Source organism: Oryx dammah, unplaced genomic scaffold (assembly GCF_014754425.2).
Source record: "Oryx dammah isolate SB20612 unplaced genomic scaffold, SCBI_Odam_1.1 HiC_scaffold_12, whole genome shotgun sequence".
Taxonomy (NCBI): Eukaryota; Metazoa; Chordata; class Mammalia; order Artiodactyla; family Bovidae; genus Oryx; species Oryx dammah.
In genome coordinates, this window is record NW_024070196.1 from 62,072,454 (window position 1) to 62,095,219 (window position 22,766).

Sequence of the window (22,766 nt, forward strand, 5' to 3'; positions counted from 1 at the left end):
CAACTTGCTAAAGTTGGTTTTGGTTAAGAATTTCCCGGTGATCTTTACGCTGGCACCCACTTTTAAAAACCTGTTTTTAGCCTTCTCATTCCCTTCCCCTATCTGCAATGTTCCTCTTTTCATTAAAGCAGCTTAGTTTACATGGTTGGCTTTGAATTACAAGAAAACCCTGAAACTTCCCTTGGATGTGACGTTCTCAGACCATCGTCAGAGCAACTAACTTTATCCCCAAATAAGTAATCCACTCCTGCTCCTTACCAATTGGGCACAAGTTGCCACTGCAACTCAATGTTTTGTTTTGTTTTTAAACGTATCAGTGTGCCTATTGGTGAAATCTATGAACACAATCAAAGACAACTACACCTGTCAGTTATTAAACGTTTAAAATATATTTCTAAACAGAATGGGCCGACTCGGTCACAGTAACTGCTGATCTCCATAGAAGAGCAACCCAGAAGGATACAGCACTGATTTTTTTCCCATTATCGGGGTGAAAAATATACAACTCGTTTCTGAACCAAAACCACAATTTCTGCAGTTAAAAATGTTTCACTGCTAATATGGCCCTGGTAGAAATTATGCAGTTTTATTTCCTTAAAAAAAAAAAATTAAAAAAATCTCCTAAGACACTAAATCATCAATCTGGAATGTAGATTCTGAGCACAAAGCAGCTCAGTTCACCTAAAAAATAAAGAAAAAATTCCCACCACCTGTCTCAGTAGGGTCTGAAAGGAGAGAAGTAGTGTGGGGAACCCCTGCTTTGGTATGGAGAGTCACGGCCCCTCGACCCAGACCGAGACCGTGAATAGCCATAGCTGGTGCTTCTCTCTGGATAAACTCGGATGTAGGATGTTTCACCCTGAAAATCAAACAAAAAAAGTCAGGGAAAAAATAAGACCTAGAAGAATAAAGCACACCAACACTTAATATGGCCGCCTAACAATAATGTGTTGAGCACCGTTTGGCACAATAGTGCACAGGTAGGTATTCCTGCTCAAGGTAACACAAATAAATGGCAACTCAATTATGTGGTAAATAACTCAAATACCAGCTACTACTGTTAACAAACCTAAATTACTACCACTGACCCCCATAATCTAAGAACTGGAAAGGCTCTCAGAGGTCAGATATATGGTTCAATCCCCTGCCACCTTTTTTGGTGGGTACCTACGGAAGAAGCTGACCAGTATTCAGCACCTCCCAGGTGTCAGGACCTGGGCAAGATGCTTCATAATTTAGCTTCCTGACAAGTCCTATAAGATAATGCTATCATTGGGAACTATTTGCATATACAGGAACCAGGGTTCAAAGTTGCTCAGCTAAGATTTTAATAAGCAGCAGAGGAGTTGTGTCCAGGCAGGCTTTTCACCCTCAGCTAGCATTCTCAGATTTAAAGATGCTAAGATGAAAGAAGCCAGATCCTTGTTCCCCTCAGTGAACTCAATAATTTGATTTACCCTAACCAAGGCCCCGCTCTGTGTAACTGAGGACCAGGTGCTGTTTTGTTTCTGCTCCAAATTCAAGTCCTAGACGATAGTCTGAGCAACAGCACTGCTAAGGCGTGTAGCCTCCGAGCCATAGTTAGCAAAGTGAATCCTTAGAGAAAGAAATGGGCCTTGAAATTGATGTTTCCAGACATCACTAAACCCCATAGCAAGCCAGGACAGTGTAACCAGGACAAAAAAGTCCAATGGGTGGTCTGGTCTCTGTGATATCAAAGGAATAGCTACCATGAGAATCAGACTGAAGTCCAAAACAGCAGCCACCTACTTGAAGGGAAGAACATGGAAAGCTAAGTCCCCAGGGTGAGATGACGAACAAGAAAACCTGAGCCAAGGGCTCAGGTTTCAAAGAGGCTTCTGCACCACTTTGGGAAAGGCAAAGTAAAGTGACAGCCAGCCCCAACAGCAGTACCTAAGAGGGTAAGGTGACATGGTTGGCTTGCAGAACCCAGACCAGAGCCAGAGGAGGGAGAGCCATAATATTAGGTTCATGGAGGGACACTGTGGTTTAAGTCAGTCACCACATGACAGACTGGGTATTCCATCTGGGTTAAAAATATTATGGCTGCAGACTTCTCTCTGCTATGACCCTGCATTGCTGGGGCATAAGGAATTCCTTGGCTTTGTCCACTTAAGATAGATCTTAAATGGTATTATAAGGTCACTGAATGGCAAACACATGGCCTGTTGCTACTTCTGCTGGGTCAGCTTCAGGTGGAGTGGTCTGGCAACGAGCTCCTCAACAGCAGGTGGGGACTCACCTCATGAGAGCGGAATTTGGTTTCATCCAGTTTACGCAGGGCATATTCCATGTCTTCTTTTCTGAGATACTCAACCATCCCCATTCCATCTTTCTGCACATCTGCGTAACAGACGTCCCCAGCTTCTCGCATGTGATCTTTCAGGTCCTGCCAGCTGCCTGATGGAGGAAGTCCTAGGCACACAGAACAGAAGAGAAGAGGCCACATCCTTCATCCATGTTAAGAGCCCCAAGACCTAGGGTCCTTTCCCCATCAGTCACTACTTTTAAATCCTGATGGTCCCCAAATCACAGATTTTAACAAGGGACACAAAACCAAAGAAGAACACTAAAGTATGGGTGATAAACCACCATAAGCAGCTGGTCCTAGGCTACTCTCCCAAAGACTAAGCCTTTCTTGACATAGCAAGAAGTCCATCCCATTACAGATTTAGCATCTCTAAGAATTCAAAGCATCTCTTTCTCTGTCCTTCACAATTAATAACAAAATCCCAAGACTTTGAGTTCTAAATTTTTCCATTATGAAATTTTATCGGTACCAATTATTTCTTGTCTGACACAGGACATGGGAATTTTGAAACCATCCAATAAAATAACCAAGGTGTAGATGAAGTAACACAAGAAAAACCTAAAGTTTGTTTTCTTGTAGGTGGGAATGACTGACAAACTAGACAAAATACCTCTTAAAAGATCACCAACACTCTTCAATACAGTAGGGGGAAAGGTAAGACTCAGACGCTAAAACTAGTCGGGAGTCATACAACCCTACCTGATGTCATGAAAGGGAAATGTGCTCCTGCTCTCAAAGGCTGTGTTTACCGCTCACAGCTCAGGACTGCAGCCATTTCCTAATAGTTTTCTAAGCAGGATTTCAGAGCAGCATGGAGAGAAAAAAAGATATGTATGACATCCTGAAGGAGGGAATAGAGTTCTGGGGTTAAACACTTACAAAGGGACACAGGCAGATACTGACAGTATCCCTCTTCAGCACCACGGGAGTCTGCTGCAACTGTGTGACATTTGCATCTAAGGTGCCAGGTTCCTCAAGATACCTCACTCTGCCAGGGGCCTAAAACACCCCTACAACATGCAGAAGGCCCCCGCTTTTTACCAGTGTGTTAATATTTCCAAAAAAAATACATAAACCTCTGAGCTTAGCATCTCATCACTTGTCAACACTAGACATTTTGTTCTGTCCTTCGCAATACGATCCCTAAGACTACAAGTTGTTTGGTTTCTTTTTTACATAATTCCAAAACCATCACAAAATCTGGCCTATTTTAGGATCCAAGGCTAGGTATAATTTGTTCAAATCTGGCTTCCAGAATGTCTTTCTAGCAAGTCAGATGCCAAGGTACATTTCCAGAAGAAAATGTCTTTAGAATTCTGGCTGAAGAGGTTTGGGCATCATCTCTTTCAACGCTAGAAAAGTCCTTTTTTACAAGAAGCAAGTTTCTGTTCTGTCAAGGCTGCACTATCAGTACAATTTCATTGGCAAGGTACCTGCCTCACTGGCAAGGCTTCAGACTGTCACTGTGCATGAAAAGAAAACCCCACACATCCTAAGCACTGAGAAACAACAGCTAATATTTCTTAGAGGCCAGACTCTGTGCTAAGTATTTCACATGCATCATCTCATTGAGTTTGAAAGGAACATACCTGAAACAAGAACTCGGAAATCAGATCTTCTTGTAGGAGGCCCACTCCTCCCACCGCGGGGCCACCCACCCCGACCTCCGTAAGTCCTGGGGAACTCCACACGAAGCCGACACTGGCCATAATCGTAACCGTTCCTTCCATAAATTGCATCCTCAGCATCTCTGCAGAGCAAAGACTGGAGTTAGTGTTGCTCAGGAGGACCGACTAATTTCTCTGTGAGGGGCATGAGTAACAAGTATGAAAAAAAAACCTGAAGTGAGAAAAAAGCAAAAGAACAAAACCCAGGAATTTGATGTACTACTGCTTTGAAGACCTTTCATGACACTGGAATTAAACTTTACAGCTGTCACACACAGGGTTTTCTAGGTATGAAATGATAATGAATAAACAGGTAAGAGAATTCAGAAAAAATAAACTGTTGGCAGATGACTGATTTTGCCTTGGAACAGTGTTTCTTTGACCTTGGGGAGCTGTTTCTCAAAATACACACCACACACTAGTCCTTTAATGTTCTTCCTCAAGGCCTAGTACTTTCAGGTCTACAGAAGGAAAAACTCATTTAAAAATAGGGAAGGCTCAAATGACAAATGAATATTGGTGTTTTGTTTAAGAAATACAGAAGTCCCTCAAGTGCACCTTTTCAGCATGGCTTTGAGGACTAAGTTGTCAAAACCACTCTGGATACAGTTTTGCCAAAAGAGATAAATATTCAATAGAGTAATATGGTTCTAGGGGAGTGAGGAACACCAAGATGGCTCTCCAGGATTTGACAGTAAAGAGAATGCCCTGAGGCTGGGGGGACAAACAGCTGAAGACACACTAATGAAAAAATCATTCAGATGTCAGAGGCACATAATCGCTTATGAAGATTCTAGTCCCAGGATCAAAAGCAAGGAGGACCACATCCAGTTCAACCCTGGCTATATGCAGAATACAGTGGGAGAGAGGCAGCACTGCTAGGGTTTAACGTTGTGAATGAAAACTGACCTCAGTTCAAATCATTCTGTTACTTACTAGTCGTTGCCTCTGGGTAAGTATTCGATCAGGACTTTACATCTAAGTGTAAAATGCCAGTTTTGAAAGGATTAAATAAGATAACTATGTGTGCAGAGCTTTGCTTGAAACTTGGCACTAGTGTATCAAAAAGATAGCTTTTCCATTATGAAAGGAAGGAGGAGAAAAAGACAAAGTAGCACATCACTCAGTAAGTTTGTGTTCGAAGGAACAGGGGATTCAAATCCTACCTTCCCTGGTAGCCCTCCCTTTTATCACCTCTATCCTCAGTTTACTCAGATGTCAAAAGTAACAGAGCCTACCTTGTAGGCTGTTGAAAATGCTTAGTAATATATAGTACAGTACATGACAAATAGTAACTGTTAAAAAAAACAAAAACACCAGTACTGTTAATAATTCTTTTCCAGTTTAGGTATGGAAATGCCTAGTTCCATTTTTGAGGCAAATGGCAAAGATACTAGGAACGATTTCCGTCAGAATCTTCAGCCATCAAAGCCTCAGGGTGCGTCCTGCCTCCCCATCCTCAGACGCTCCCCTTGCTTCGCATCACCCGTCCCCATCCCCCAAGATGGGCAAGACATCCCACCTCGTAGTCCTCGTAGCGAAGCCCGCAGGGCGCAGACTAGGCAAAGCGCTCGCCGAGCCAATGCTGGAAACCAGAGAGCAAGCTCCGATTCACCCCAAGCATAGTAGCCAGCACAGTGCGGTGGCTTCTAAGAACCAACAATCGCAGTTTTGAAAGTTCCCAGGCCTTTTCTGGGATACAAGGGCCGACACTCTGCAAAATCACAAAGACCCCTTCGAGCTCGTTTCGGATTGAGCGCGTCCAAACCCTCGGAGACCTTTATCATCTAGCGGTGCCTCTTCTTATTAGGGAAGGAAGAGTGAAATCCGAGACCCCATCAGGCTATTTTATAAGTTTCCCCAGATCCCTGATACTTTTATCAGAGCGAGGCTCTGGCCCCTGAGGGGCGGGGCGCGCGTGGATGGAAATCTGGTCCATCCAAGAGCCAGCCCGCTTTCGGCCCAGCAAAGGCATCCATGTCGCCCCGCACTGTGCGCCCCCACAACGGCGAGTTCCAGCGGAGGGGAGGGGAGAGGGTAGAGAGGACAACCGGTCTCCTCACTCCTCACCGAGTCCTTTCCGGGCCGCCTCAGCGGCCAAGCTTCCCAAGCTCTGGGCCGCTGCCCCCGAAGGGTGCCTGGGTACCAGCCCCCGAGGCCGATCTGGGCGGGCTTGAGCCGTCCTCAGACCCGGCTTTTGTGTTTTCAAGTCAAAAAAATAATAATAGAGGAAGTGACGGAGCAAAGGACTGCCTGGAGCCCCGCGGAGAGAGGAGGCCTCAGCCTCCACCCGGGGGCGCCCTGAGGGGGTCTGCGGCGAGAGGGGGAGGGGAGGCCCTGGAAGCGAAGGGAGAGAAAGGGAAGGCGGGGGCCCCGGGCCTCAGGCTGACTGACGGGCGGGCGGGTGGTGGGTGGGCGGCGCGGGGCCCTCACCGGGGGTCCTCGAAGCGCACGAAGGCGAAGGGCACGAGGCCGTGCCGATTCTTGAGCTCGATCTCGCTGATGCGGCCGTACTTGTAGAACAGGTCCTCCAGATCCTTCTCGCGCACGTCGCTCGGAAGGTTCCCCACGTAGATGCGCCCGTCGCCCTCGCCGCCGCGCTCGTCCGCCCAGCCCGACATCCGCACCGCCCGACGCCGCGGGCCCGCCGCAGCCCACGTCGCCGCCGCCGCCGCCGCCGCCTCAGCCGGTGATCCCCCCACAGCGTCCCCGCGGGCTCGGAGGCGCTCAGCCGCACAGCATTGTGGGAACGAGAGCGGAAGCAGAGGGGTAGAGAGAAGGCAAAAAGGAATCCTCTTAAAGGGGACGCGGCTGCGACGACTGCGCGTGCGCGTGCGCCCCCTGTAGGTGCCCAGGGGATCCGGGGAGCGACGACGGAGGGAGGTTCTAGAGTTCGGCGATTTGGAGTCAGTTCCTGAGGGCAGGTCACACTCTCCAGCTGTGTCGACTTGGGCAAGTGACTCAGGCTCCCTGGGCCTCGATTTTCTCCCTCTGTAGCGCTGCCTATCTCACAGGCTTTTGTGAGCATTTGCTGAGGTGGACGCGGGTGTAGCGCTCGGGGTGGGTCGCCCGGGCCGTCACTCCGTGTGCTGGGCGCCGGAGGGAAGGAGTCGGCTAGGGCCTCAGGCTGATCCCACAGCGGCCTGGAGGAGCCCCCGACCGCTAGATTGAGCGGGGCCGTCGCGGCCCTCTGCATAATCAGGTCTGTAGTCCCCTGGCCTCCGTCCCTGCTTTACAATCGCTTAGAACTAAGAGTGTAAGGTGGACTAAAATGAGTACAAGGAGGCCTGAGCTGGCCTCCGTAGCTTGGACGTGAAGTTTATCGGAGACCAAGAGGGAGTAAAAGGATCAGAACTGGGAATTCCCTGTCGCGCGCTTCCACTGCAGGGTCACGGGTTCAATCCCTGGACTGGTAACTAAGATCCTGCGAGCCGCACGGTGCGGCCCAAAAAAGGGGGGGTGGGGAATCATAACTATAGCGACTGTCATTGTAGGCTGCGACTTGTGCTTTTAATACTCACACAATTTGGAGGGATTTCAATATTTAAAGCGAAGTTGCTCAGTCGTGTCCGACTCTTTGCGATCCCGTGGACTGTACCCTACCAGGCTCCTCCGTCCACAGAATTCTCCAGGCAAGAATATTGGAGTGGGCTGCCATTTCCTTCTCCATACAATATTTAAAAAGGGGCGAAAACGGAGGTATAGTGGGTCAGGATTAAAACCCAAGCCATACTTCCAGCCTACGCGCCTAGTCCTTCAGAAGTTGGGGAACTCAGATTCTCATCTCGGAACGTTTCCACACTTAGGTTCCGTAGTGCAGAGCATTGAACCTGGGGACGTTACAAGAATGAGTCTTGATCAAAAAAGCTTTTTCATGTTAAAAATAAAACCTCTGGGGAATTTGCTGGAGGTCCAGCGATTAGGACGCCCCGCTTCCACTGCTGGGATCTGGGATCTGTCCCTGGTCCCTGGTCAGGGAACTGAGATCCCTCAAGCTGCCTGGATTGATGGATGAGTAAATATATGAGAAAGCAAACGCAGTAGAATGTTAGCTGTAGAATCTAGATGGTGGATGTGTTCAGTGTGTTCACTGTACCATTCTTTCAACATTTCTAACTTTCATAATGTTGCAGGGAGTTATGAAACAAAAGCAAGCTCCATTAATGCATAGCAATAGAGAGAGAATAAAACCAAACATTTAGCTCGAATGTAGTTGATTGGAAGTTATACCACCTCTGAATCTTTTACAATCAAACAAAAAAATCAAACATCCACATATAACTACGGAGTGTATAGCTTTTTGAAAGTCAGATTGGTGGTATATATTAAGTTTTGATCATATACGTCTTGACCCAGTAATTCCACCTGTAGGATTTTATCACAAGAACGTAAGAAATCCTCACAAATTTTGTACGTTCATTGCATTCTGTGCAATTAAAAAGTTAAACTCCTGATAATAAGGAGGTGGTTCGGTCAATAATATTGAATGTTACACAAGTATTAAATGATGTTTTGAAGGATATTAAAGTCATGCTAATTTAGTTAAAATAGTGCACATATACACATGTAACTATATATTCTGAAGGAATCTATTAAACTGGTTGACACTAATTGTCTCTAAAAAATGCAGTTGTGAGAACTTTCAATTTACATGTCATACATTTCTATAAAGTTGAAGATTGTTACTGCAACCGTTTTATTTTTGTATTCGAGGGGTAAAAATGGAAATAAAATGTTATGCAATATTGTTCAGTTCTGTGCAAGAGAATACGTCTTTTTTTTTTTCATTGCTAACCTCCCAAGTGTTTGTGGAGATAACTCTTGATGCAAGTGGTTTCTATATTTTTATTTGTGCTTTTTCGTGTTTACTGTCTGTAATTGACATGTACTACTTTCATAGTTGGAATAAAACAATAAATTATTTCTAAAATAAAAGAATCAGAACCATTTGTTGTATTCTGGATTATGTAAAGCTTCTAGATGTTCTTTGCTGCCCTTCAGAAAACAAGCAGGAAAGAGCCCTGGCCAGAATATATAGGAGCTTATGTACCCTAAAGGCATCCTTAAGTCCAGAGGCCTCCTCATTTGAGGGGTGTGCTTAGGTGTATTAACACCACTCTCTGAGACCTACTGCTCCTACATGGTGTGGCCTGGAACGTGTTGCTGGAGACAGTTGGGTCGTCTCCTAGAGAGAGACATGGAGTCAGCTAAGTGACCTAATAAGACTCTAGGTATAAATAGTAATGATTCAACTTGTATTGTGCAAAGTTTTGCAGCTTGCGATTACCAAAGGTGTTCATACCTAACATTGAAAATGTGCCCAGATAATGGGCTGTGACAAGTACAGCCTTTCTGGATTAGGAAGAAGACAGCTAAATTGCTAAGAGGCATTATCCAGGGAACCCCAAAGGTGGCTTTTCTTTCTGTGAGCCCAGGTACTAACCTTTTCAAGTTGTAACCCAAGTGAAGCCAAAATTATGGTCTAATGCTTAAGGGGCCCCTGGGCTCCATTGTCTACTAAGGCCACAGACAGTAGGCGGGGACACCCTTTTGAGCTTTTGCTCATCTAGTTATTCAGCATTATCAAGGGCATGCTATAATTTAGGCCCTGTTTGTATGCAGTAATAATCACTCTGACCTGTTGCTAATCAGTCATTTAGAGCACAGCTGTGATAAGGGTAAACTGCCTTATGCATTGTTAGAGATGATAAGAAAGGCTTCCAGGAGATGTTTAGGTTTAGCCTTCAGGGACAGTAGGAGTTAACCATAGGGAAGAAGGAAAAAGCTTTTTAGACAAAAAGAACAGTGTGATCATGATTGCCCAGATCATGAGATTATGGCAGAGTAGGGGCAACCCCCCATCGCTCTATAGTATGGCTGGAGCAAAGAGTTCAAGTAGGAAAAAGGCAGGGGTGAAGGAGCTAGGTCTGGGGCCTGCAAGGCCTGGTAGACCGTTTTATGGAGTTTGGACTCTACTGAGGGCAGTGAGTAGCCCTTAAAGGGTTTTAAGGAGTTGTATTGGGATGAGACCTTCTCAGAAGGAAGGAAGTGGCAAATAAAGAGTAGGGGAGGAGACTAAGAGCTAATTTGAATGGAGGGCAGCTACAGGCAGTGGGGGAAGGAAAGGGAGGCAGGAAGAGATGTGGCAACAGCGGCCATTATTGGAGAACTTGGGGAAAAGAGGAGAAATAATTAAGGGGTCAGTGTAGGAAGCGTTGCTGTGTAATCGCAATGTAAGCCCCTCCTGTGACTTCATTAAAAATCTGCATTCTCAGGACTTCCGTGGTGGTCCAGTGGTTGAGATTTCGCCTTCCAGTGCAAGGAGTGCAGGTTAGATCTCTGGTGGGGGAGCTGAGATCCCACAGGCTTGTGGCCTAAAGACCAAAACATAAAACAGAAACAATATTGTAACAAATAAAGACCTTAAAAAAATCTGCATTCTCTGTTAATGATTTTGATTAGAGTTGGATTTGTATTGTTCAGGAAAGATAAGACAGTGTGCTCAGATTAGCCTAAAGGTGAATGTAGATAAGAACAGGGATAGTCCCAGGTGGACTATTGACTAGCAGGTTACACGAGGAAGTATCATAAGAGTGGGTGCAGGGAGACACCAGTGGGGAGACCACAGCTGTCATCCAAGCATGAGAGATGCCAGTCAGCTGGTGAAAGGTGATAGTGTGCTTGTGTGCTCAGTCACTCAGTCGAGTCTGACTTTTTGCCACCCCATGGACTGTAGCGCACCAGGGCTCCCCTGTCCTTGGAATCTTCCAGGCAAGGATACTGGAGTGGGTTGCCATTTCCTCCTCCAGGGGATCTTCCCCATTCAGGGACTGAGCCTGCATCTCCTGCATTGCTGGTTGGTTCTTTACTAATTCATCACCTGGGAAGCCCAAGATGATGGAGGTAGATGCTAAGGAGATGAGATATCCCAAGGGCAGAATCATAGGATTTGGAGATAGATTGGTCACGGGGGCTGAGAAGGAGGAAGAGTCCAGGTCGATTCCCAGGTTTCTGGCTTGGGGCACTGGCTAGGCAGTGGTATCATTCCGAGATGGGGAATGAAGCAGACAGAAGTGATCTGCGAAAGGATGGACAGCAATGAGTTCAGATACATGTGGAGGATATAAGAAGGAAGGTTAAGAAGTGTAATGACTAGACCTTCCCTGGCAGTCCAGTGGTTAAGAATCCATTTTTCCACTGCGAGGGGCATGGGATTGATCCCTGGTCAAAGAAGTAAGATCCCGCACACCACACAGTGCAGCCAAAACAACAAAAAAACCTGTAAAAGGAAAAAAAGAAGTATGATAGCTCTAGGCTATATGTCCCCTCTGTACTGAAAACAGAATCCCAGGTGCATGAGCAGGTGATGGGGGGTAGACATTGGAGACTTCAGGTACATGGGATAGACCTGCTCTTCCCACAGGGAGGAGCTTTCATTTAAACTGTGTTGTTGTTGTCCGACTCTTTATGACCCCATGGACTGCAGCTTGTCAGGCTTCCCTGTCCTTCACCATCTCCCAGAGCTTGCTCAAACTCATGCCCTTTGAGTTGGTGATGCCATCCAACCATCTCACCCTCTGTCGTCCCCTTCTCCTCCTGCCCTCAATTTTTCCCAGCATCAGGGTCTTTTCCAGTGAGCTAGCTCTTCACATCAGATGGCCAAAGTATTGGAGCTTCAGCTTGAGCATGAGTCCTTCCAGTGAATATTCAGGGTTGATTTCCTTTAGGATCCCATGAACAGTCTGGAAAGGCAAACTGTATGGGAGCTCAGTAAAATTTATCATTCCTGATGTGATGATAAGAATAGCACCAGTGGGATTGTCTTCAGATTAAAAAGAATCCTTTGACCTTGGCAGACTGTTAAGAGTTAAGGCATTTCCCACAGCAAGCCATGCATTTACTCCCTACGAGAGAGCAGGGCAGTGCCCAGTAAAAAATAAGAAGAAAACAATTAACACTGGGAATAAAACATTCTATGAACCTGCCCATCTGGTTTCCTCCCTTTGCCTATGACATCAGTCCCCTCTGGCATTCAGGCAAAGTATTTTCTTCTCTGCTATGCTCAGTCAGGAGCTTCTTCCAGACCCTGGCCCTTGGGAGGAGTGGGCAGAAGAGGAAGTGATGGCAGTCAACCACTGGTGGGAATATGAGTCATCTCAGAGAGACTAGTCCAGGCTGGCAGGGAGGGCTTGGGCTGGGTCACTGTGGAATACGTTTTCTGGCCTCTGTACCCTGGGAGCTTTCTGTCATTCTTTGCCACTATATTTGTGCGCTGGAGTCAAGTGAAACATTCTGGAGAGCTACATAATTAAGAACTGAGCTGTGCAGGGGAGGACGGGGACAAGCAACAGCAGAACTAGAACTGAAGAGAGTTTGGAAGGAGGAACAGAGAGCTTCAGGGAAGCAAGTGCCATGTGTGGGAGGATGAGAAGGGAAGAAAGAAGGGAGAGAGAATTCAAGTAGAGTTGCAGTACACGGTGAATACTTGGTGTTTTCTCTAAGAGACTGTAGAAAATCATTAATATCTTCAATTATTTTTGGATAATGAAATTTATTTATTTGGCTGCATCAGGTCTTAGTTCAAGGCGTTCGAACTCCTGGCTATGGTATGTGGGATCTAGTTCCCCGACCAGGGATTAAACCTAGACCCCCAGCTTTGGGAGCTTCGAGTCTTAGCCACTGGACCACCAGGGAAGTCCCTGAACTGATGTTTCTGTGAATGTGGCCAGACAGGTAGGAACGCAAGAGCCTGATTTTATGTGAGGTATATCTACAGCAGTGAGCGTGCTGAATCTGTAGCAGCCTCCTTGCTTTATTTGTGCCAACATCCTGTATTCTGAGATGGAGGCGTCAGATAGCTTGTTGTGTCAGGGCTCCTTTTTTCTTGGATCCATAGGCTTCAGCTGTCAGCAGAGCACTGCCTCCCCACGCAACCCCGACAGACACCACCCTGCGAAGCTGCAAAAGTTGTAAAGTTGGACACAAAGTATTGCACATGAGCAAGAAAGTCTTGATTCTGGAAGGATATCGGTGCAGTGCTAACCAGTAGAACTTTGTATGAAAATAGAAATATTCTCTTACCTGAGTTCTGTATAGTGGCTACATGTAGCTCTTAAGCACTTGAAAGGTGGCTGCTACAGCTGAGAAGCCAAACTATTCATTGTATTTCATGGTAATTAATTAATTTTGATTTTAATAGCCAAATGTGGCTAGTGGCTACCATACAGTTTATCAGTGCCGTTTATAATTTTCAGTTCAGTTCAGTCGCTCAGTCGTGTCCAACTCTTTGTGACCCCTTGAACTGCAGCACGCCAGGCCTCCCTGTCCATCACCAACTCCCGGAGTTCACTCAGACTCACGTCCATCGAGTCTGTGATGCCATCCAGCCATCTCATCCTCTGTCGTCCCCTTCTCCTCCTGCCCCCAATCTCTCCCAGCATCAGAGTCTTTTCCAATGAGTCAACTCTTTGCGTGAGGTGGCCAAAGTACTGGAGTTTCAGCTTTAGCATCATTCCTTCCAAAGAAATCCTAGGGCTGATCTCCTTCAGAATGGACTGGTTGGATCTCCTTGCAGTCCAAGGGACTCTCAAGAGTCTTCTCCAACACCACAGTTCAAAAGCATCCATTCTTCGGCGCTCAACCTTCTTCACAGTCCAACTCTCACATCCATACATGACCACTGGAGAAACCATAGCCTTGACTAGACGGACCTTAGTCGGCAAAGTAATGTCTCTGCTTTTGAATATACTATCTAGGTTGGTTATAACTTTTCTTCCAAGGAGTAAGTGTCTTTTAATTTCATGGCTGCAGTCACCATCTGCAGTAATTTTGGAGCCCAAAAAAATAAAGTCTGATAGTTTCCACTGTTTCCCCATCTATTTCCCATGAAGTGATGGGACCGGATGCCATGATCTTCGTTTTCTGAATGTTGAGCTTTAAGCCAACTTTTTCACTCTCCACTTTCACTTTCATCAAGAAGCTCTTTAGTTCCTTTTCACTTTCTGCCATAAGGGTGGTGTCATCTGCATATCTGAGGTTATTGATATTTCTCCCGACAATCTTGATTCCAGCTTGTGTTTCTTCCAGTCCAGCATTTCTCATGATGTACTTTTTATAAGTTTTTTTTTTATATAAGTTAAATAAGCAGGGTGACAATATACAGCCTTGATGTATTCCTTTTCCTATTTGGAACCAGTCTGTTATTCCATGTCCAGTTCTAACTGTTGCTTCCTGACCTGCATACAGATTTCTCAAGAGGCAGGTCAGGTGGTTTGGTATTCCCATCTCTTCCAGAATTTTCCACAGTTGATTGTGATCCACACAGTCAAAGGCTTGGGCATAGTCAATAAAGCAGAAATAGATATTTTTCTGGAACTCTCTTGCTTTTTCCATGATCCAGTGGATGTTGGCAATTTGATCTCTGGTTCCTCTGCCTTTTCAATTTTCAAAGATCTGTAAGTCTATACCCCTCAGCTCCCCACAAAAAACGTTAAGAGTCACTGGGACCAGTCGTTTCCCTTTACAGTCCTGTGTGTTGGTACATAGTAAGTGTTTAATAAACACCTGTTAATTTTATTAACTAATACTTAAAGAAGAGTTGTTCTAGCTCTAGAAAAGGCAAACTGAAGTATAAAATGACAAACGGACTTCTCAAGTTCACCAGGTTTTATTTTCTAAGCCCTAAATTCCTTACCCTCAACCCAGAATTTTTCCCTAAACATTTTCCAGTCTGTCACATACCTTGGAAACCAGAGTGAACCAGAAACACGAGCAAAGGGTGGAAGGGGTGTGAAACGATTAATGACAGCGCTGTTAATGTTTTCTGATGCAGCAAGAAGATGTGTTGATTTAATAGCATCCTATAATTTGCATCCAATTTTTTATTAAGCAGATTTTAGAAAGATATTTACTTATTTATTTGGCTGTGCCAAGTCTTAGTTGAGGCACATGGGATCTTCAGTCTTCATTGTGGCATTAGGGATCTTTTAGTTGTGATATGTGGGATCTGGGGCTTCTCCAGCGGCTCAGACAGTAAAGAATCTGCCTGCAATGTGGGAGACCTGGGTTCGATCCCTGGGTCAGGAAGATCCCCTGGAGAAGGAAATGGCTGCCCACTCCAGTATTCTTGCCTGGAGAATCCCATGAACAAAGTTGCCTGTGGGCTACAGTCCATGGGATCACAAAGAGTCAGACACAACTGAGGTTTGTGGGCTCTAGTTCTCTGACCAGATATTGAACCCATGCCCCCTGCAATGGAAGCACTGAGCCTTAGCTACTGGACCATCAGGGAAATCCCTGTACTAAGAAGATTTTTAATGAACTGCATCAGTATAACTTGGTAACAGCATCTCACAACTTCACACACTCCTTAAAGGTAAAAAACAAATACAGAACATATTTGGAGATTTTATAAAAGTAAAAAACAAAACAAAAAAACCCAACCTTCCGAGCCGTCCCTCCCCCAGTGTTAACGTGCACAGTAGCTGAGTTTCCTTCTGTCTGGCTGAGGCTGACTCTCCCCCTCAGCCAGCACATGTGCAGGGCTTCTGTGAATGTCACATTGACAAACGTTCCCTGGAGCTAGGCAGCTGGGGACCAGTTTCTTTTGTTATTCCATCCTTCTCGTGGGCTGCCAGTTTTTCTCGTTATGGTACACTCCTTGACTGTGCCTGCAGAAGACCAGAGGTTTTTTTCCCCCTCGTGAAACTCTCTGACCCCAGCTCTAAAAAGCCCAGGCTTGTGTCTCTGGCATCTGGGACTTTGATGATTTTCCCCACTCCTTGCCCACTTGACATTTGTTCATTCATTCAACTGAGTATTTACTGAGCTGCAGAACAGCCTGGCTGTGTGCTAGGCTTCAGGGACACAAGAGTGATCAAGACCAGCACTGTTCACAGACAACTAAAGGGACAGTGGCAATAGGTGCTCCTGCAGCCCCTTAACCTAGAGCTGAGTGGGGTGTTCAGGGAAGGCTTCCTGGAGGGGGTGGCTTTTGAGCTGACACCTGAAGTTGCAGCTGGTGTTAACCAGGTACATGAGGAGAGGAGAAAAAAAAGCATTCCAGGACTTCCCTGGTGGTCCAGTGGTTAAGAATCCACCTGCCAGTGCAGGGGACTCAGGTTCCATCCCTGGTCCAGGAAGATCCCACACGCTGGGAGACAACTAAGCTCCTGCGCACAAGCTAGTGAAACACATGTTCTGGAGTCCGTGAGCTGCCTGTGCAACCACAATTGAAGAGTAGCCTCTGTGGTTGCAACTAGAGAAAGTCTGCATGCAGCAAGGAAGACCCAGTTTATTGTTAAAATTAAATAAATAAATAAAGCTAAAATAAATAAATAAAAACATTCCAGGCAGAAGGAAGAGCATGTGCAAAGAAAGCTGGGAGAAGAGAAAAGAGCTTGGTGCTTTTCCTAACCATAGTTAGGTGGGGGCAGGGGGGCGTTCTTCCTTTTTCACTCTAAAGCCACCGGTGACTTAGGGTGAGAAACCCTAATGTAAGTCAGAGCCCGGCTGGGTTAGATTATACATGTAAATCCTAAGTATTTCAGCTGCTCATACAAATGTTTATTGTATATCCCTGACTAGGATGATTGTAAATGGGATGAGACACTCAAAGCTGGGAGAAGGCGAGAGCCTGAGGGGAATATAGTCTCACAGTCTCCTAGAAGAGCTATGCAGAGCAAAGGGGTGTTTGTTGGGAAGCCAGAGGGAAAGCAGAAAAGGACCAAGCAAAAAGCCAGTGATCCCTCGCAGGCCTGAGGAAGAGGGGCTGCAGGGGGGCGATATTCAAACTGCTGGGAAATTTGTTCATAACTGTGATTCCCTAAGAAACTGGAAGCATCTCAGGGTCCACCCAGAGGATCAGAACGACACGAGAAACATGCAGTTCTGAATACCCTGCAGATGTTAAAACAACCAAGTCCCTAAACATACTTATGCAAAGATCTGCAGGCTATTTCTGGAACACCTACTGTGTGCACTGCGCTAGATACTAGGGTCCCAGCGGTGGAGGGGACGGTGTCTGTCCCTCGGGAGAGAGCCCTATCTGTTCCCCTTTATCTTGACCCTTTGTGATTTGCCTCCAGTCTCTCCCTCATCTCCCATTACTCCCAGACCGCCAGCTTCTCCAGGATCTGCTGTGTCTCAGAGCCTGTACTCTGTCTTGCAGGGGCTACCTCTTCTTGGAACATTGATTTCTCCACCTCTGCCTCCTCGGTCTCTAGCCTGGTCAAACCCTCTTTGACCTTCAGGTCCCTGACTTAGTAAGTTAGTCTTCAGTGGTGCCAAGACCTGTGTGACCCCAGCTTCGTACTTTCCTCCCAGTTTGTACCTGAGAAAAGCCTAGGTATCCTCTACTATTCCATTTATCCCCTCAGAATTTTTGCCAGTTGATTTGTCTAAGTACATTCTAGAATCTTTTTATCAATTTCTATATGACACCTTCTAGTTTTTTCATTGGAATGGTGTTAAATCTATAAATTTACTTGGGGAAGATTTTTCCATTCTTGCTATATTTGGCTTTCCTATCCAGAAGTTTGGTATCACTATTTATTTATCTTTTTTTCTTTTCTCCTATTTATGGTTTATAATTTTTGTTTTTATTGAAGTCTGTATCTTTAGCACTGGGCAGATACCCAGTGACTACTGTGGTGTCTTCTTTTGACACCACCTCTGGCACCAAATGTGTCATTTTTCCACGTCAATTCTCCAATGCCAACTCTGTGTCCAGTAATTCACAACTACGCAATTAGTGCAGACCTCCCCCACCCCAGGTTAAGGGAGGGCTTAGTCCCACAAGAATTACCCTCAGTTCAGATGCCAGCCACAAATGGGGTTACCAGTCTACCCATACTTCTTCCTGGTAACTACAAATTTGGAGTTCCTATAGATGTTTATGTATCCCCCAAAATTCATATGTTAGAGCCTACTAGGCTCTTCTATCCATGGGATTTCCTAGGCAAGAATACTGGAATGGGTTGCCATTTCCTTCTCCAGAGGATCTTCCCAACCCAGGGATTGAACCCAGGTCTCTTGCATTGCAGGCAGATTCTTTACCATCTGAGCCACCAGGGAAGCGACTAACACAGATAGACTATTTATGTATCTCCCAAAATTCATATGTTGGAACCTAACCCCCAATGTGATAGTATTAGGAGGTGAGGCTTTGGGGGAGATAATTAGGTAATGAATAGGGTTGGGACCCTTATGGAGGAAGCCTCAGAGAGTTCCCTCACCCCCTCCACCATGTGAGGACACAGAAAGAAGATGGTTGTCTGTGAACCAGGAAGTGGGCCCTCACCAGAAGCTGCCCATGCTGCACCTTGATCTTGGATGTCCAGTCTCCAGAACTGTGAGAAATAAATGTGTATTGTTTATAAGCCACCTGGTCTATGATACTCTGTGACAGCATCCTGAATAGACTAAGATAAGAGTCATGATTATAGAGGTGGTATTCAAAGAATTGAAAATGGAAACTATGTGAAGTGGTCCAAAGACTGAGGCCCAGGACGCTTCATCCTTTAGAGATCAGGAAGCAGAGCTGGAGCAGGTAGATGAAGCTGAGAAGGAGCAACCAGCGAGACAGGAGGAGAACTCTTCCAGGGATGCTGGAAGCCAAGCAAAGAATGAGCTTCAGAGAGGTGAGCAACAGTGATGGTGACAAGTCCATCAATGAAGGATGCTGAGAACTGGCCTCTGGATTTAGCAGCATGGTGGTCACTTTGATAACCGTGATAAGCTGGTTTGAGGGGATGGACTGGAAAGTGAATGGACTCTGTCTGTTTGGGTTGCTATAACAAAATACCATGTGCATCTCATTCATTGTCCAGTTCCTCTACACACAAAATATAAACTCCATGAAGAACAGGAGCCACATCTGAGTTGCTCCCTTTCATGTCCCTCCTGCCTAGTTGGGAGCCTTGTACCAACTAGGTGTTTGATAAATATCTCTTGAAAAAATGAGCAAGTGACTAAGACACAGGGCAGGATTTCTCAATGTTTATCCTCTAATTGGCCAAAGCACTTAGGCAGGAAAAATTAAATAAGTAATGGAGCTTCTCTTGGGCAAGTGCTGAGGGATTTACATCTCCGTACCTAACACCTAGCTTGGGGCCTGGCCTACAGTGAAAGCTCAGAGGATATTGCTACCTGGATAAGCCTTACCTCTTCTGTCTACACATATTCCTCCTGCTGGTGGTGATCTCATCAAGTCCCATGGCTTTAAATGTCATCTATAATCTGGTGACTCCCCAAATGGTAGCTCTAGCCTGGACCTCTTCCCAGAACACATATATTCAACTGCATATTTGACATCTCCACTTGAAATTCTAATAGGCATCTCAAACTAACATAGCCAAAACAAGTTTTTGTTTCTCTTTTGGCCAGCCTTCCCCATCTCAATCCATTCTTCTCACTGTTCAGATCACAAGACTTGGAGTCATGCTTGACTCCTCTCTTTCGCTCACCCTGCATTTAATCAATCAGCAAATCTGTCCACTCCACCTCCAGAATATATCCAGAATCCAGTTACCTCTTATCCAGCCTCTGCTGCATCTGTCCTGGTCCAAGCCGTCATCACCTCTCACCTGGACTATTGCAGGGTCCTGGCCTGGCCTCTCTGCTCCCCCTGGTTTCTGTACACGTTATCCTCTACCCAATAGCTAGGTCATCAAGTCTTGGCTCAGATGGTACCTTCTCAGAGAGCCCTGCCTGGAAACCTCTATTTAAGACAAGATCGCTCACTCTGTCCCCTTTGGTTCTCTTATTCTATTTTTATCCATTGCACTTATCAGAGTCAGACATATTTTTGCTTGTTTATTATCTTTATTCACTTGCTAGAATATAAGTTCCATGAAGAAGGGGTTTTGCCTGTTTGGTTCTCTTGTGCATCCCTAATAGGGTTCTGGTCACCAATTACAATGTGTGTGGGGAGTGAGAGTATCCCTCACATCAACAAGCAATTCTCTGGACACAAGCTGATGTCCTAGAATTCAGCTCAATCCTGACACCATCTACCTGGGGATGACATCAGATTCCACTGTCCAGTGTTCAGTTCAATGAGACTACCCCTCAGCCCCACTTCAGAAACCAGTTGCAAGCCTGGGTTGTTACTTGTACTTTTGACCAACTGACAGAGGTACCCACAGCTCCCTCCTTGAGTTCAATTAATTTGCTGGAGCAGTTCACAGAACTCAGAGAAACATTTTACTTACTAAATCACTGGTTTTGTAAGTCAGGAACAGCCAGATGGGAGAGACACAAGGTATGGTGGAAGGGTGGGGGGGCTTCCATGCCCTCTTCAGCACACTGCCCTCGCCAAACCTCCACGTGTTCATCAACCTGGAAGCTCCCTGAACCCCATCCTTTTGGGGTTTTATGAATGCTTTATTACACATGCACGGTTGATTAAATCGTTGTTTAGTCGCAAAATTGTGTCCTACTCTTTTGTGACCCCATGGGCTTTAGCCTGCGAGTCTCCTCTGTCCATGGGGTTTCCTAGGCAAGAATACTGAAGTAGGTAGCCATTTCCTTCTCCAGGGGGTCTTCTCAACCCGGGGATCAAACCCAGGTGTCCTACATTGGAAGGCAGATTCTTTACTACTGATCCACCAGGAAAGCCCAATTAAATCATTGGTCATTGGAATCTGAACTCAAACTCCAGCCCCTCTTACCCCCTTGGGGGCCAGGGATGGGACTGAAATTTCCAAGCCTTTAATCCCATGGTTGGCTCCACTGGCAACCAGCCCCCCACCTTAGGTGGTTTCTGAAAGTCAGCTCATTAGCAGAAACCCATTTGTAGTGGAAACGAGTTTATTATGAATAACAAGACACTCACTGTACCTTTATGGATCTGAAATGATTTCAGGAACTGAGGACATGAGACCAAATATTATAACAAAAGATGTTATAATGCTCTTGTTGCTCAGAAAATTCCACGGGTTTGGGAGCTGTGACCTAGGAAACGGACGAAGAAAAATACATATTTCTTTCTATTTATTATTTATTTATTTGGCTGAGCTGGGTCTTAGTTGTGTTGCAGAGAAGAACCAATTCCTACGCCATGTTAGAACTGTATCTTTGACTTGCTTTTCATTGCGGTTGCCTCAAAGGATGCTGCTTCTCCACCAGACTGTTAAACTCAGGTTCCTCGGTTCAGCTCATAGAGAGATTATCTGACCCTGCCCACCTGTGAATGGCTGCAAATAAAAAGAAGAGATTAACATACCCATTCCAAAGGCTGGCCCTTCCTAGAGATATTTTGCAAGACTGAAGATCCTTTTTTCTTTACTTCCTTACTGCCTCTACCTCTCTATTCTGCCTTTTGACTTTAGTTTCTCATTGCTTCTCTCTCTAGTTCTATAGGGTTTCCCCAGTGGCTCAGCAGTAAAGAATCCGTCTGCAATGCAGGAGCCTCCGGAGGCACGGACTCAAATCCCTGGGTCAGGGAAGACTCCCTGGGTCAGGAAGACCCCTTGGAGGAGGGCATGACAACCCACTCCAGCATTCTTGCCTGGAGAATCCAATGAACAGAGGAGTCTGGCAGCCTACAGACAAGGAAACAACTGTAGCTTACATGTGGTGAGCTGAGGAAGCTTTGGACTTTGTAAAAATTGTGGCATGTTGGATCTCTCGTTGCAGTATGTGGGATCTGGTTCCCTGACCAGGGATCGAACCTGGGTCCCCCTGCATTGGGAGCATGGAGTCTCAGTCACTGTCCCTGTAGGGAAGTCCCAACTGATTTAAAAAAATAAAAAAAGTATTTATTTTGCCGTGCGAGGTCTTAGTTGCAACATGAGGGATCTTCAGTCTTCATTGCGGCATGCGAGATCTTTAGTTACGGTGTGTGGGATCCAGTTTCCTGACTTGATCACTTGGGCCCCCTGCATTGGGAGCACTGAGTCTTAGCCACTGGATCTGGCTCTCTGTCAGCAGTCATGAATGCGATGCCCCAAGGATAAAGCAACACGGTGAAGGAGGAGGGTCTTGGAATGCAGAAACAGAAAAAAACAGACCCTTATCGCCCTTCCGGCCATGCTGTAACCATTGCGGAATTTTTGAGCCCTCCTGAGTAGTATGTCCTGTCTCCCCTCCCACCCCATATAAGGAGAAGGTATTTGCCTTATTTTTCTCTCCCCCCAGTATATGTGCGTGTGTGCTAAGTCACTTCAGTCGTGTCCGACTCTTTGCGACCCCATGGACTGTAGCCCTCCAGAGTCCTCTGTCCCTGGGATTCTCCAGGCAAAAATACTGGAGTGGGTGGCCCTGCCCTTTCCAGGGGATCTTCCCTGCCCAGGGATCTTACCCACGTCTCTTCTGCATTGGTAGGCAGGCTCTTTACCACTAGCGCCACCTAGGAAGCCCTGAAGTGAAGTGAAGTGAAGTCGCTCAGTCGTGTCCGACTCGAACCCGGGTCTCCCGCATTCCAGGCAGATGCTTTACCCTCTGAGCCACCAGGGAAGCCCTTATCCAATCAGCAAATGACTCTCAAGACCCCTACCCAGCTCCTTGTCCCCACTGGCTATAGAAACAGACCAAGGACTCGCTTTCAAGGTTGGCTCTCCCCGATTGTCAGGAAGTCCGCTCTCTGTGCTGACAGCAAGTCCCCCTCCCCTGCTCTAATAAACTTTATTCTTTCATTCTGCCTCGTGTCTGGAAGTTCTTTTTCAACCCGAGCATGGACCACAACAATCAGTGAAGGTCTGAATGAACTCTTGAGTTCTGGGGAAGCCAGGTTTTCTCCCAGTCAGTGAAGAAGAATGGAGATGCCA

The 22,766-nt window shown here is 46.0% G+C and overlaps 1 protein-coding gene across 1 annotated transcript; it reads right to left on the reverse strand.

Annotated features, from left to right (window-relative positions):
• Nucleotides 1-366: 366 nt before the first annotated feature.
• Nucleotides 367-10,402, reverse strand: SRSF9 (serine and arginine rich splicing factor 9). The gene is made up of 4 exons (XM_040250872.1): nucleotides 6,433-10,402; nucleotides 3,922-4,082; nucleotides 2,264-2,436; nucleotides 367-859 (listed from the first exon to the last, which is right to left on the reverse strand). Exons 1-4 carry the CDS (start codon nucleotides 6,618-6,620, stop codon nucleotides 716-718), a joined length of 666 nt encoding a protein of 221 aa, XP_040106806.1. The 5' UTR covers nucleotides 6,621-10,402; the 3' UTR covers nucleotides 367-715.
• Between the last annotated feature and the right edge of the window lie 12,364 nt (nucleotides 10,403-22,766).

What these genes read in the sequence shown, in the direction of transcription:
- SRSF9 (XM_040250872.1), bottom strand. Translation starts at nt 6,620, where the DNA reads ATGTCGGGCTGGGCGGACGAGCGCGGCGGCGAGGGCGACGGGCGCATC. An exon ending in GTGCGCTTCGAGGACCCCCG is followed by an intron (nt 4,083 to 6,432) that starts GTGAGGGCCCCG and finishes TTTGCTCTGCAG; the next exon opens with AGATGCTGAGGATGCAATTT. An exon ending in CCAAATTCCGCTCTCATGAG is followed by an intron (nt 860 to 2,263) that starts GTGAGTCCCCAC and finishes TTTGATTTTCAG; the next exon opens with GGTGAAACATCCTACATCCG.